The sequence below is a fragment of the Mustela nigripes genome, chromosome 2 (genome assembly GCF_022355385.1).
Source record: "Mustela nigripes isolate SB6536 chromosome 2, MUSNIG.SB6536, whole genome shotgun sequence".
Lineage (NCBI taxonomy): Eukaryota > Metazoa > Chordata > Mammalia > Carnivora > Mustelidae > Mustela > Mustela nigripes.
This window is the reverse complement of record NC_081558.1, coordinates 138083551-138096137: the sequence shown is the minus strand read 5'-3', so window position 1 is coordinate 138096137 and position 12587 is coordinate 138083551. Positions and strand designations below refer to the sequence as shown.

At 43.3% G+C, this 12587-nt stretch overlaps 1 protein-coding gene across 4 annotated transcripts in view; it reads left to right on the top strand.

Moving 5' to 3' along the window:
* Positions 1 to 12587, top strand: part of KCNAB1 (potassium voltage-gated channel subfamily A regulatory beta subunit 1) — a 402759-nt gene that overhangs the window by 284209 nt on the left and 105963 nt on the right. For all 4 annotated transcript variants that reach the window (XM_059391681.1, XM_059391683.1, XM_059391685.1 and 1 more), the window contains one exon: positions 4591 to 4634. In XM_059391681.1, coding sequence (XP_059247664.1) covers positions 4591 to 4634 — 44 coding nt within the window. The remainder of the gene's footprint in view (positions 1 to 4590; positions 4635 to 12587) is intronic.

Genomic DNA, 12587 nt, shown 5'->3' with positions numbered 1-12587 from the left:
ATGCTGAGGAATTAAACAACAAAATGAAATTCTAGAAAGTTGTTTTGTTGCACACAGTCACATGACATCATGAAGTAGTCATGAAAATTCCATATGTGGGATGGAGAAGGTTCCAAGGCATCTGTTAGAGCCTAGCATGCTATGTAAACTTTGCCATTATTTGGTGTTATAACCATGCAAACAAGCTTTTGATGATATAGTTTGTACTCACTAGATCAAATATGTCCAGTATTGGGGCTTCTGTTATCTATCATCTCTCTCTCTCTCTCTACCTATCTATCACCTGTTATCCAGCAAAGCTTAAATGGGTCAGAATAGCTGGACTATTGCCACATCTCCATTTAGTGTTGTATAGACATGAACAGAGGCAGAAGGATGCTGAGGCACCATGGGTAATCACAGAAATTGTGTTGGAGTTCTATGAGCTGAACTGGAGGGAGCTAGCTCCTCCTATCTCCTACATCTGCAGAGTGAGAAGCATCATCACGTGTTGAGAATGTCTTACATGGTAGAAGTCTCACAGAGACTCAACCCTGGACAAAGTAAAGGCTTTTGTCCATATCTGGTCAAGTCCATGTCTGGACTTCACGACAGAAAATGCTTCTCGCTTTTAAAACAACCGCTTTAAAAACAAACTCTCATTTTAAAAACAAGCACCTGGGTGGCTCAGTAAGTTAAGTGTCTGCATTTGGCTCAGGTCATGATCCCAGGGTCCTGGGAGCAAGTCCGACATCGGTCTTCCTGCTCAGTGGGGTGTCTCCTTCTCCCTCTGCCTGCCACTCCCCCTGCCTGTGTGCTTGCTCTCTCTCTCTCTTTCTCTGCCATATAAATGTTTAAAAAGAAAAAATGAACCAACCAACGGAGTTTGGTAACCATTCCCTCTAGAGGGTGAAGATATTTAGAGAGAGTTAAAATAAAAATACCGAGACTCAATGAGGGATCTATCACCTCTCTATAAATATTTGTCTGTCAGGAAAATTTTCACATAGTACAAAATCTTCTAAGGCTTTCATTCCAGAAAAGCTGGCCTGAGTGTTTAAACATCAGGGGCAAGAAAGTGGGCTACGTTTAGTACTTGCTATTTTGCAGTTTGTTTTTGCTGACAATTCTCAAGTATTTCAAGTTTGGGTTTCCAAACCCATAGCAGAGTGATCATCATCTTCCTGAGTCACTGTCATAAGGAAAATAGGGCAGGTTTCCCCACCTTGGTGCTGGGACATTGCTTAGTAAGTACTCAGCAACATAACCTTGCCCTATTTCATTTGCTAGGAAAATCTCTCACTCTGCATAGTTTTCTGTACTCCCTGTTGTTCTCAAAATTGTGGAAAGATTAAAATTACATGAAAATCCTTACTAGGATCTTCCCATGACACCTACATAGTGACACAAATACAGGTCTGAGATAGCTCCTTCATATTTTCCCCCAAGACTTCTAGGCGAGGACATACCCCACTGTATTATAATGACATGGTTGCTTTTCTGTGCCCTTCAGTAAAGGCAGAGGATAGGGGCACCTGGATGGCTCAGTTAAAGATGTGCCTATGGCTCAGGTCATGATCCCAGGGTTCTGGGATCAAACCCCATATCAGGCTCCCTGCTCAGCAGGGAGGCTGCTTCTCCCTCTACCTCTGCCTATTGCTCCCCCTGCTTGTACACACTCTCTCTCTTTTTCAAAAAAGTAAATTCTTAAGAAAAGAAAGAAAGAAAGAAAAGGTAGAGGATAAAAAAATTCCTTGGAGGTGAGAACCCTAATGGGTTCCTCTCTGTATTCCCATGACCTGCCCAATGCATGGAACATGATAGCCTCCCAGTAAGTCTTTACTGGTGCATCAGTGTTGAATATCTCTACCTGGAAGACTGCTACACACTATGTGGTTGACCCTTGAACAACATGAAGGTCAAAGACACAGACAACCTATTGTTTGTTGGAAAACTTTCTGATAACATAGTCCACACAGACTTTGTATATTATATGCATTATATACTGCATCCTTACAATAAAGCAAACTAAGATTATGTTAGGAAAATCATAAGAAAGAGAAAATACATTTACAGTATTATATTTATTTTAAAAATCCATATGTAGTGGACCCATGCAGTTCAAATCTGTGTTGTTCAAGGGTGAACTGTACTGATGTTTTAAATTCTATATTTTAATTTTTAAGTATTTTGTGTTTATGTATATATTTACTTTTTTTGTTTGTTTGTTTTGGTGTAGTCTTTTTTTCTTCTCCCTTCTATATAGCTTTTGTTCTAGATTCCTGTCCTTTAAAATCAGTAGACTTTAAGACTAAAAGAGAAGTCCTCAGATTTTATATTCTGTGGTTTTCTGAGAACCTACTAAAAGAATACTTTCTCATGCAAATGATTTTCATGGGAGAAGTCCAGTAATTTCTCTCCTCTTTAGTAGTTCAAAATATTTTTCACACATTCCTTTATGCAATAGTTTCCTTCCAGGTGTCTTTAACCCGCTTCAAATGGGAAAATGTAGCACTAGGTCTGTGAGAGGGGGAGCAGAGTCAGAAGGCACCCAAAATAATTATGCTTTGCATTTGTCTGCTGTATGACGCCTTAGCATACATTGTCATGTTCCAGTCCCACAGACCTGATGCCAGGTGAATGGCCCAGGCATGTGTAATAGCTCATCTTCCTAGTGAAGAAATTGAACCCCAGAGGAAGGAAGTGATTTCTCCAAGCTTCCCTGGCTAATTTCAACAATAGGTCAGAAACCTGTATCTTTCACCTCTTTGCAACTTTGGAAGAGGCTATGAAACTAAATGTGTTGCTTAGGTGGCATTTTATAGACAAGAATAATAAACAGAGGGGAAAACAGATGCAAAAGTGAGATCGCTGTAGTTACTACTCTAAAGACAACAGACTGTGCAAGCATCGAGAGAGCACCTGGAAGAACTGAGTTCAGCAGCAGTTGGAAATGTCTGTGCTGTTTCACTTGAGGTAGAAGAGGTGGGGGCAGTAGGGGGGCGGGGGTGGGGTGGGGAGTGTTCTCAGAAGAGCATCTGACCAGAGGGTAAAGGATACACTTTGCTACCATGTTTCAATTATTTAAGCGTCACCTCCTCACATTAGACCCCTATAAAATTCTAGGAGGTGTTCTCTCTGAGACTTTGATCTCTTCCATGACAGCTGTGAGGCAGATGGCAGGAAGATGGGGTGGGGGTAGGTCTCCACGGGATACCTTACCATGTAGACTAACGCTCCTCGTTCTCTATTTAAAGAGTGGAAATGTATTTCCTCTTCTTGACAAGCTTTCAGGGGTGAAAAGCAAAAGGATGGATGAGGGGGAGAAACCTATCATTTCAAAAATCTTGTAGCAATTTTATGTAGCCTTTGATAAAAAAATAATATAATGGTCCCCTATTTCTGATGGTTTGACTTAAGGTCTTTGACTTTGTGATGGAGGGGAAGCCATGTGCATTCAGTAGAATTCAAACTTTGAATCTGAATCTTTTCCCAGGCTAGCAATATATGGTAGGTTACTCTCTCACGATGCTGGGCAGGAGGTCACAGTTCCCAGGCAGCCCTGCGATCAAGAGGGTAAACAGCCAATACACTTAAAACTGCTCTATACCCATTCAACCACTCTTTTTTTTTTTTTAATTTTTTCAGTATTGTAGTCAATAAATTACACGAGGCACTCAACACCTTATTATAAAAAAGGCTTTGGGGGCGCCTGGGTGGCTCAGTGGGTTAAAGCCTCTGCCTTCGGCTCGGGTCATGGTCTCAGGGTCCTAGGATGGAGCCTTGCGTCGGGCTCTCTGCTCAGCAGGGAGCCTGCTTCTCTCTCTCTCTCTCTCTCTGCCTGCTGCTCTGCCTACTTGTGATCTCTGTGTGTCAAATGAGTAAATAAAATCTTAAAAAAAAAAAAGACTTTGTGTTAGACGATTTTGCCCAATTGTAGGGTACTATAAGTGTTCTGAGCACATTTAAGGTAGGTTAGGTTAATCGATGATGTTTGGTGGTTAGAGGAATTAAATGCATTGTCACCTTATGGTATTTTCAACTTAGGCTGGGTTTCTTAGGACATGGCCCCACTGCAAGTAAAAGGATATCTGTAATATAGTTTAAACAGCCTAAAGGATCATCTTGAATTTGTTCTTGTAATAATCCCCAACCATCAGTAATAATACTCTGTTTTAGAAGTCAGTTTATTAGCTACTTGGCCAACAAATATTTATTAAGGATCCCCTGTGTGTCAGGCTCTGGGGATGAATAATAAATGAATGAGGAATGACTGGTTGATGTATGAGATACAAATTTTGCCCTTAAGGAATTCATGTTCTAGAAAGAGAGAGAAAATAATTTGTAAACAAATTCATAAAGATCATTCAGAGCTCAAAAGCTGCATTTGGGGGGTCTGTTTTCATCTTGTGCTGAACCTGAGCACACTTGAGTCTCCTATCCCCCAAATGGAGATGAAAGACTCTTCCCAAGACCATAGACCTGCACCTGCAGCTCTGCCTCTATCACAACTCTAGTCAAGATCAATGTCAAAAGTGAGAAATAGTATTCATAGTTCAGTGTGTTTCACTGAGAAAGTCATGACCATATGTTGCTTTATTTTTATTCCAGGAATCTTGGAAAATCAGGACTCAGAGTTTCTTGCTTGGGTCTTGGTAAGTACCAGGGGTATATCATGTGTGTGTTGTGTGTGTGTGTGTGTGTGTGTGTGTGTGTGTGAGTGTGTGTATGTGTGTGTATGTTGGGCGGGGGTGATTGGGAAGTGGGAGACTGGGGAGAACACCAAAAGAGTGACTGGGATCACGTTGAGACCCAGTCTCAGGTGAGGAGGGGCTTCCTGACCAGAACTGACCCACTTCCTCTGAGCCTTTCCTGCCCAACACAGCCTTCTCCCTCTTTACACCCAAAGGGGCGCTGTGGCCATGATGCCTCATGGGGTCCATCAAGAAGAAATAAATCTGATACTAAAGCACACCTTAGAGGGAGAAATTTATGTGTTTCATGTGTAGCATGTGTAGCAAATGCGAAGAAAACCTTTGTATGCATTGCATGCTCACCTCACCTGTAGCTTCATCTGAATCTTTTTCTATCCTTATTTTCCCTTTGCCTAATTTACTTACTTATTTTTCTATACTGTTGTATATTTTATGTACTTTTATAATGTACCTTAAGTACTCTCAGGACAAATTACAAATTGTATGTGTGTGTGTGTGTATGTGTGTGTGTGTGTGTGTGTGTGTGTGTATAAATATAAAATTTCCTCCCAGAAAATGTAAATATTTAAAGAAGAGTAAGTTGAGATGGCAGTGGTAACAACATGAGGATGATCTGAAACAGTGATGTCTGTGTGTGAGACTTGAGGAGATATAAGGCTTCCAGATTTCTCCCAGATATGGAAAAAAGCAGCCTTGGTGTTTGAGTCTTTCCACACCATAAGGACTATTCCTGTAACCTAAGAGAGTCTAGATTATGATGGTAGCTGAGGCAATGATGAGAAGTGGTCAGATTATGGCTCTGTTTTAGAGGCAGAGGCTGGCAGGATCTTTGATTCTTCGTGGAACAGAGGACAAAAAAGAAGAGGCAAAGATGACTGGGGGTCAGGGGAGGGGATTTCTTGAACAGAAGAAAGGATGGAATTCCCAGTAAATGGGGTGTGGGAGAATGAAGAAGGGGAGCTTTAGAAAGGGGGAGATGAGAAGATTGATTTTTGGGATGTAATAAGTTTCAGATACCTGTTAGATATCCAAGACAAAAAAGGTCGAGTAGGTAGATGGATATGTGAATCTTGACTTTAGAAGAGAGATGTGGGCTAAGAGCATGATGACTTGAAAGTCCTCAACATGTAGATGCTGTTTAAGCCACAAGACTGGACGAGAACACTATGGGAGTGAGTAGAGATAACACATGGGAGCAGAGGGTCTGAGACCTGGGAAGTCCAACATTAAGGAATCGGGAAAATGAGCAACAGTCAATAAAGAAAACTGGAAAGATACAGCCAATGTGGCAGGCAGAGAAGCAGGAGAATGTGGAGTCCTGGAATCCAGGTGAAGAAACTTTAATAGGAGGATGGAGTGGCCAATCCTGTTAAAGGCGGCACATAGGTAAGCAAGATGAGGGTCAGGAATTGATTGTGTTGCAGCAGGGAGGTCACTGATGACTTTGAAAAGATCATTGTTTAGGGGTAGAGAGCTCACGCATGATTAGAGTGGGTTCAAGAGAGCAAATGGGTTCCAGAGAATAGCTGATGACTACTCATTTGATGACTATTTCTGTAAGAGGAAACAGAAAGGAGGGGCGGCTGGCTAGGCCGACAGAGTCAGAGAGAGTGCTTTTACACATGGAAGATATGACAGCATATCTCTATGCTGATGAGGACGTCCTTTGGGAGGGAAAAAAAATGATGTAGGAGAAGACAGAAAAATACCTAGAATGATTTCTCAAGACACAAGACGACAGTATCGTGAAAGCAGGCCGAGTACATGGGCTTTGAGTGTGGCGGGTGGTTGACTGTGGTGGTCACTCGTGGAAGTTCTCTTTTATTGCTGCTCTATTCTCAGTAGAAATCAGAAGCAAGGTCACCAGCTATTAGTGAGGATGGGATGGTGGTGTTGAAAGTTGGATGAGAAAGAGGACATCCAGGAAAGCAGAAGAGTACATAGACCGAGGGATGCGTCACAGTGGTCTGAGAGCATTATGGGTCTGCTTGAGGTTCATGCTACCAAATCTAAAGTGAGCCCGTCCCCGTGGCTGGGTGTTTTTCCTGCAACCGCAGGATGGGGTTTCTCAAGGGCATGTGATGAAAAAGAGAAGCCAAGAAGCTGAGAGTTTAGGGAAGAGGGTGATTATAATGGTGGGCCTCAGAGTTTAAACTGAGCAGAGAGGAAGATGAGGACTAGAGCCAGGAAAATGATCCATGAGTGAAATGAGGAGGTGGAGGGATAGTGGGAAATGGGTAGGACCGATGAATCGTGCAAACAAAGGGACAAGGATTGTTGGAATAAGAGCGGTAGAAACAGACCGAAGGATAAAAAGTGGTAGTTAGAAAGGGGAATGCTTGAAATTGAGATGATACATATTCAGTGTTGAGTAGCGACGAGTCTAAGGTGTGTCCGTTGGCAGAGGGTGACCGGAGTAGTGCTGAAGACAAGATCAGTTGAGAGGAGAGGTCAAAAAACTGAGAGATGAAGGTGCAGGGAGGGCTTATCTTTGGGGTCACTGAAATCACTAAAATGTGTGACGAAACTAATATTGAAGGGGCTCCTGGGTGGCTCAGTCAGTTAAGCAGCTGATTCTTGGTTTCAGCTCAGGTCACGATCTCAGCGTCCTGAGATCGAGTCTACCTCTGGCTCCACGCTCAGTGGAAAGTCTGCTTCTCCCTCTGCCTCTGCCCCTCTCCCCGTAAATGCCCTCGTGCTCTCTCTCTCTTTCTCATATAAATAAATAAAATCTTTTTTTAAAAAAGAAAAACTAATATTGAAGAGAGTGACAGTAAAGCCAGAGCTAAAATGTGCAAAAGCATGAGCTAGAATGACTAAGGGTGGTTAAGTAACTGTAACATGGAAGCCTGGTGATGTGGGATTCAGAGCCATGGGCAGACCCTGGGGAAGGGCTGGAGGAGCCTTTCTTGGCTCTTATTGAATGAAAGTGTGGCAACCAGGGAAGGGACAGTAGTAATCGAATCAAAGGTAGTAGCGACAAATTGTGCCGCCTTTCACTGTATTTCAAAGATATTGAAGGCGATCGAAGCCTGAGGTTTTCTGACTCCCCTAAATGATGATTTGGGAGGCGAGGGCGGTTGGTCTTCATTCACCATAAATCTAAGGGAACGTGACATTTGCTTAATTGATGGCTCTGATCTTGTTACCATTTACTTGAGTTTGAAAGACTCTGGAGGTTCATTATCTGAAAGAGTCTGACCTTAGTTTTTTTGAGAATGTGTTGTATGGTAAACAATTATTTACTATTTATCATTGAAAGAAATCACCTATAAATGTAAGTTTAAAAATAGACTAGGGGTCCCTGAATAGTTTGGTTGGTTAAGCATCTGACTCTTGATTTCGGCTCAGGTCATGATCTCAGTCATCTGACTCTTGATTTCGGCTCAGGTCATGATCTCAGTGTCGTGAGATGGAGCCCTGACTGGGTTTTGCACTCAGCACAGAATCTGCTCGAAGGTCTCTCGCCCTCTGCCCCTCCTGCTTGTACTCTCTCTTTCTCTCTAAAATAAAAAAATCTTTAAAAAAATTTTTTTAAAGAAATAGCATCATCTAAGAAAATATAAATTAAGAAATGTAGTGAAAAATCATAGAAATATCTTACAGTATCTATGGCAAAAGAAATTTAGTCAGAAGAATCTAGAAAACTCAAGCAAAAGCCCTTAAAAATAAAAAATTTAGGTGTCTATGAAGTCCCGCATGTAAATGAGTCTCCAAAGGGGAGACAGTGTTTTAAAAACAAAAACAAACAAACAAACAAAAAAAAAACAGAGCGTGTGTGTGTGTGCGCGCGCACGTGCACGCACGGATTCCTTTTGCTGGTTACAGGGATACCAAGATGAAAGCAGCAAGGATGCTGCTTTCCAACTGTTCCCAGAGTCATAGGAGCTGGGCATGTGGAAACAGACACTACATTTAGCACATACCGTAATGGAGAAAAGAAAATGAATCAAGCATGAGGAGAGTCTCCTAAAGAATTTGGGACAACTTCACAGGGAATGTGCTGCTTGAGTTGAGACTTGAAGTCGTCAAATGGAGAGAGAGGGTGAAGGATTCCGGGTAGACGGAGCAACGTGAGCCTGGGACACCGCACGGAGCAGTGGGTACTTGGGGAAACTGTTGGGTATGTGTAGAGTATCGCGAACGCAAGGTGTCTGCAAAGCGCAAGGATATGCGCCTGGAAGGAAAGCCAGGCCTGATCATGAGAACACTTGTTTGCCTTGCTAAGTCATTCAGCGTGTGCCCGCTAGGTCTCTGGTGTTTTCCAAGTCCTGAGGCTCCCAGGTCCCAAGGAAACGCTGAGGGGTGAGGCACAGACAGGGCTGACCCCCCTCACCCCACCCTCCTCGTTCTGTCAGAGGAGCTCCACTTTTTCCAAACGTAAATGTAAATATCAAAATTTTTAATGTAAATTTTGATATAAAATTTTGAAAGTAAATTTAAAGTTTTAATATTAATCTATCTTGTAACCGCATATGTAATAAATGACTTGATCTTTCAGAGCAGCTTTAGGTTCTCTGTGAAATTAAGCAGAAAGGATAGATTGTTCCCTTACCCCACATACCTACAGCTCCCCCTACAACCGACATCCCACACCCGAGCGCCGCATTTGTTACAGTCCTACACTGGTATGTCATTAGAACCCAAACTGTGGTTTACTCTAGGTATCTGTATGTCACCTGGCGTCGTATGCTCTGTGGGTTTGGTCATGATATGTAGTTATCATTGTAGTATCACACAGATAATCTCCCTGCCCTGAAAATCCTAAGTGCTCTGCTTATTTTTCTCTCCCTCCCCCACCCTTTGGCAACCACTGACTCTTTTTCTATCTCCGCAGTGTTGTGAGTTCTAGAATTTCATACCCTATAGACACCCCACAGTATGTAACCTTGTCAGATTGGCTTCTCTCACTTAGCAATGTGTGTTTACGATTCCTCTCTATCTTTTCACAGTTTAATAGCTGATTTCTTTTTAGTGCTTTCTATTCCATTTTGAAAGGAGGAATAAAACCATCTTTCTGCCAGAAACAACAACAACAACAACAAATTTTTTAAAAACACCCCGTGAAAGCCATTTCAATGCTTGGATCAGCAGCAGGACATCAGCAAATGTAGCAGACTTGTTTCTGACAGCAGCATATAGCTAGATAGAGGGAAAGAGTTGAAAATGGAGACATGGAGATGAATTCGGAGTCAGGGGACGAGGAGGTTGTGCAGGAGGCATTAAAGAGCTGCAGGAAAGGGGCGCCTGGATGGCTCAGTGGATTAAAGCCTCTGCCTTTGGCTCAGGTCATCGCCTCAGGGTCCTGGGATCAAGCCCCGCATTGGGCTCTCTGCTCAGCGGCGAGCCTGCTTCCCTCTCTCTCTCTCTGCCTACCTGTGATCTTTGTCAAGTAAATAAATAAAATCTTAAAAAAAAAAAAAAAAAAAAAAAAAAAAGAGCTGCAGGAAGGAGGAGATCATTCGGGAGGAAGAACAAATGGGACTTGGCAACCTGGCGATGCAGGATGAGACGTCTCCCTGAGCAGAGGAGGGGGCCTGGGTTTGTGGATGGGGCATCATGGTGGAAGAGCTATCATCTCAGAAGGAAGAAATGCAAGAGGAACAGTAAGAGGAAGCATGGCTCAAAGAAGCAGGAGCCTTGTGGGGGCAATGACCAGAGAGCCTGTCAACTTCTGGCTTCAGAGATCTAGTGGGCATAGGGAGTGCTGGAAATACAGACCCAGGAACTTCTAGCAATGGCAAACCCAGGCTTATCATTGAGGTCACCTGCATATATGGAGGACTGAGTTATTTGGACGGGTTTAGGGCACCCTGCCTCATAGAGTGTACCAGGCTGTATGCTCCCTGAGAGCAGAGACCGAGTTTTTTTTTTTTTTTCCCCTACACCCCTATTGTACTCTTAGCAGAACAGAGTATCCAGCAAATTGTAGGCACTCTCTATTTATTGAATGAATGACAGGCTAAATGGACCAATGGCTAAGGAATGGCAAAAAGCCCACGGAATCTTAGTGAAGATCTAGCTAAAGTTAGGGATCATAAGTAGCTGGGGTCCAGCCAGCCCAGTTCTTTGTTTTTTTCCAGCAGTGTATCAACACAGACACAGAGAAGGCCAAGTGGAGGTGGGAGGTGGGGAGTGGGAAGAGGACACAAAAAGAGGTCCAACATCACAGATTGTCCCCAGAGTGCATTAGGGACCAGAGGGTCCACTGCATACACTGTGACACGCAGTCCAGGCTGGGGTGGCGCTCAGAGCCATATTTGCAGGGCTCTCCCTCCTGCAGTTAGGAGGCCTGTCTGCCCACACTGAGTTACCCCCACAAGGTCTCACATTAGCAGCAAGAGGCCTGCCTGATCCATGCCATGGGAGGTGACACACAGTGGTGAGCAGGTGCCCCTACAGGTGTTCGAAAGAGGCTGACTTAACCCTGCACTGTTCACTCTGGGAGTGTTCTCACCGCTGTGGGTGGGTGGTCCTCATTCAATCAGTTGAAGGCCACAATAGTACAAAAAGGCTGACCTTCCCCGACTAAGAGAGAAATCCTTCTCCCTCACTGCTTTGAGCTGGAACATCAGACTTTTTTGACTTTTAGACTTGAAAAGACTTTTTTTTTTACTTTTAGACTTGACTTTTAGACTTACCCTTTTTTCCTCTGCTCTTGAGTCTTCTGGCTTTTGGACTTCAACTTAAACCATGGGCTCTTCTGGCTCCCAGGCCTTCTGACTTGGACTGAATCTGCACATATGTTCTCTTGGTCTCCAGCTTGCAGATGGCAGACCTTGGGACTTCTCAGCCTCCACAATGATGTGAGCCGATTCCTTATAATAAATCCCTTTATGTATATATGTACACTCATTTATATTTTTATATATATAACAAATCTATGTATAAATACAGATTTTATATTCTATTTTAAAATGTGTATTATAAATAGAAAATATGTAAGTACTTACATATAAAAAGATATGGAATAAGGAATTATATTTAAAAATTATAAGATTCTGTTTGCCCCAAGAACCCACACTTAGGGATAAATGTACTTGGCTAGTTTAGGTTTGTTTTTTTTAAAAGATTTAATTTATTTATTTGACAGAAAGATACAGTGAGAGAGGGAACACAGGCGGGGGAGTGGGAGAGGGAGTAGCGGACTCTCCACTGAGCAGGGAGCCCAACATGGGGCTCGATCCCAGAACCGTGGGATCATGACCTGAGCCAAAGGCAGATGCTTAACAGCAGAGCCACACAGGTGCCCCCATTTTGCTCATGTTTTAAAGCATCTCATAGGTGCGTGTGGCAAGCTGAGCAGCTAGAGATTTATAGGAAGTGATGCACGATATCTAAGGAGTGGGGAGCCCAGACGAAGGGATGCGTGGTCACATGCTCATTTTTTAGAAAGATATAGAATACCATCATCCCAAAGGAGGTCTGGGCTCTGCTCCGACCAGGAAGGGCATTTTATACCGCGCTACCAACCGGATGAGGTTTGGTCTGGGCTTATGTTTCCATAAGCCTCGGGGCTGTAACTCCTGGGCAGGGCAGACTCCCGTCACCCCATGCTGCCCTTTTGAGGCGACCCCTTCACACCTCACTCTGGAAGAAACAAAGTCCCAGAGTAAAATATTAAACACGGTGGGAGCCTACACTGAGTCTCTCAAGAGGTGGTTCTTCTGAGCTCTGGCTGCATATCAGGATTACCTGTGCCTTTAAAAAAAATGCAAGTAACTGGGGGTGCCTACGGTTAAAGGTCTGACTCTTGATTTGAACTCAGGTTATGACCTCAGTGTCTGAGATTGAGCCCCGCACTGTGTTGGGCTCTGCGCTAGGCTGGGGAGTCAGCTTGGGGTTCTCTCCCACTCCCTCTCCCCCACTCCACTTTCTCTCTCAAATAAATAA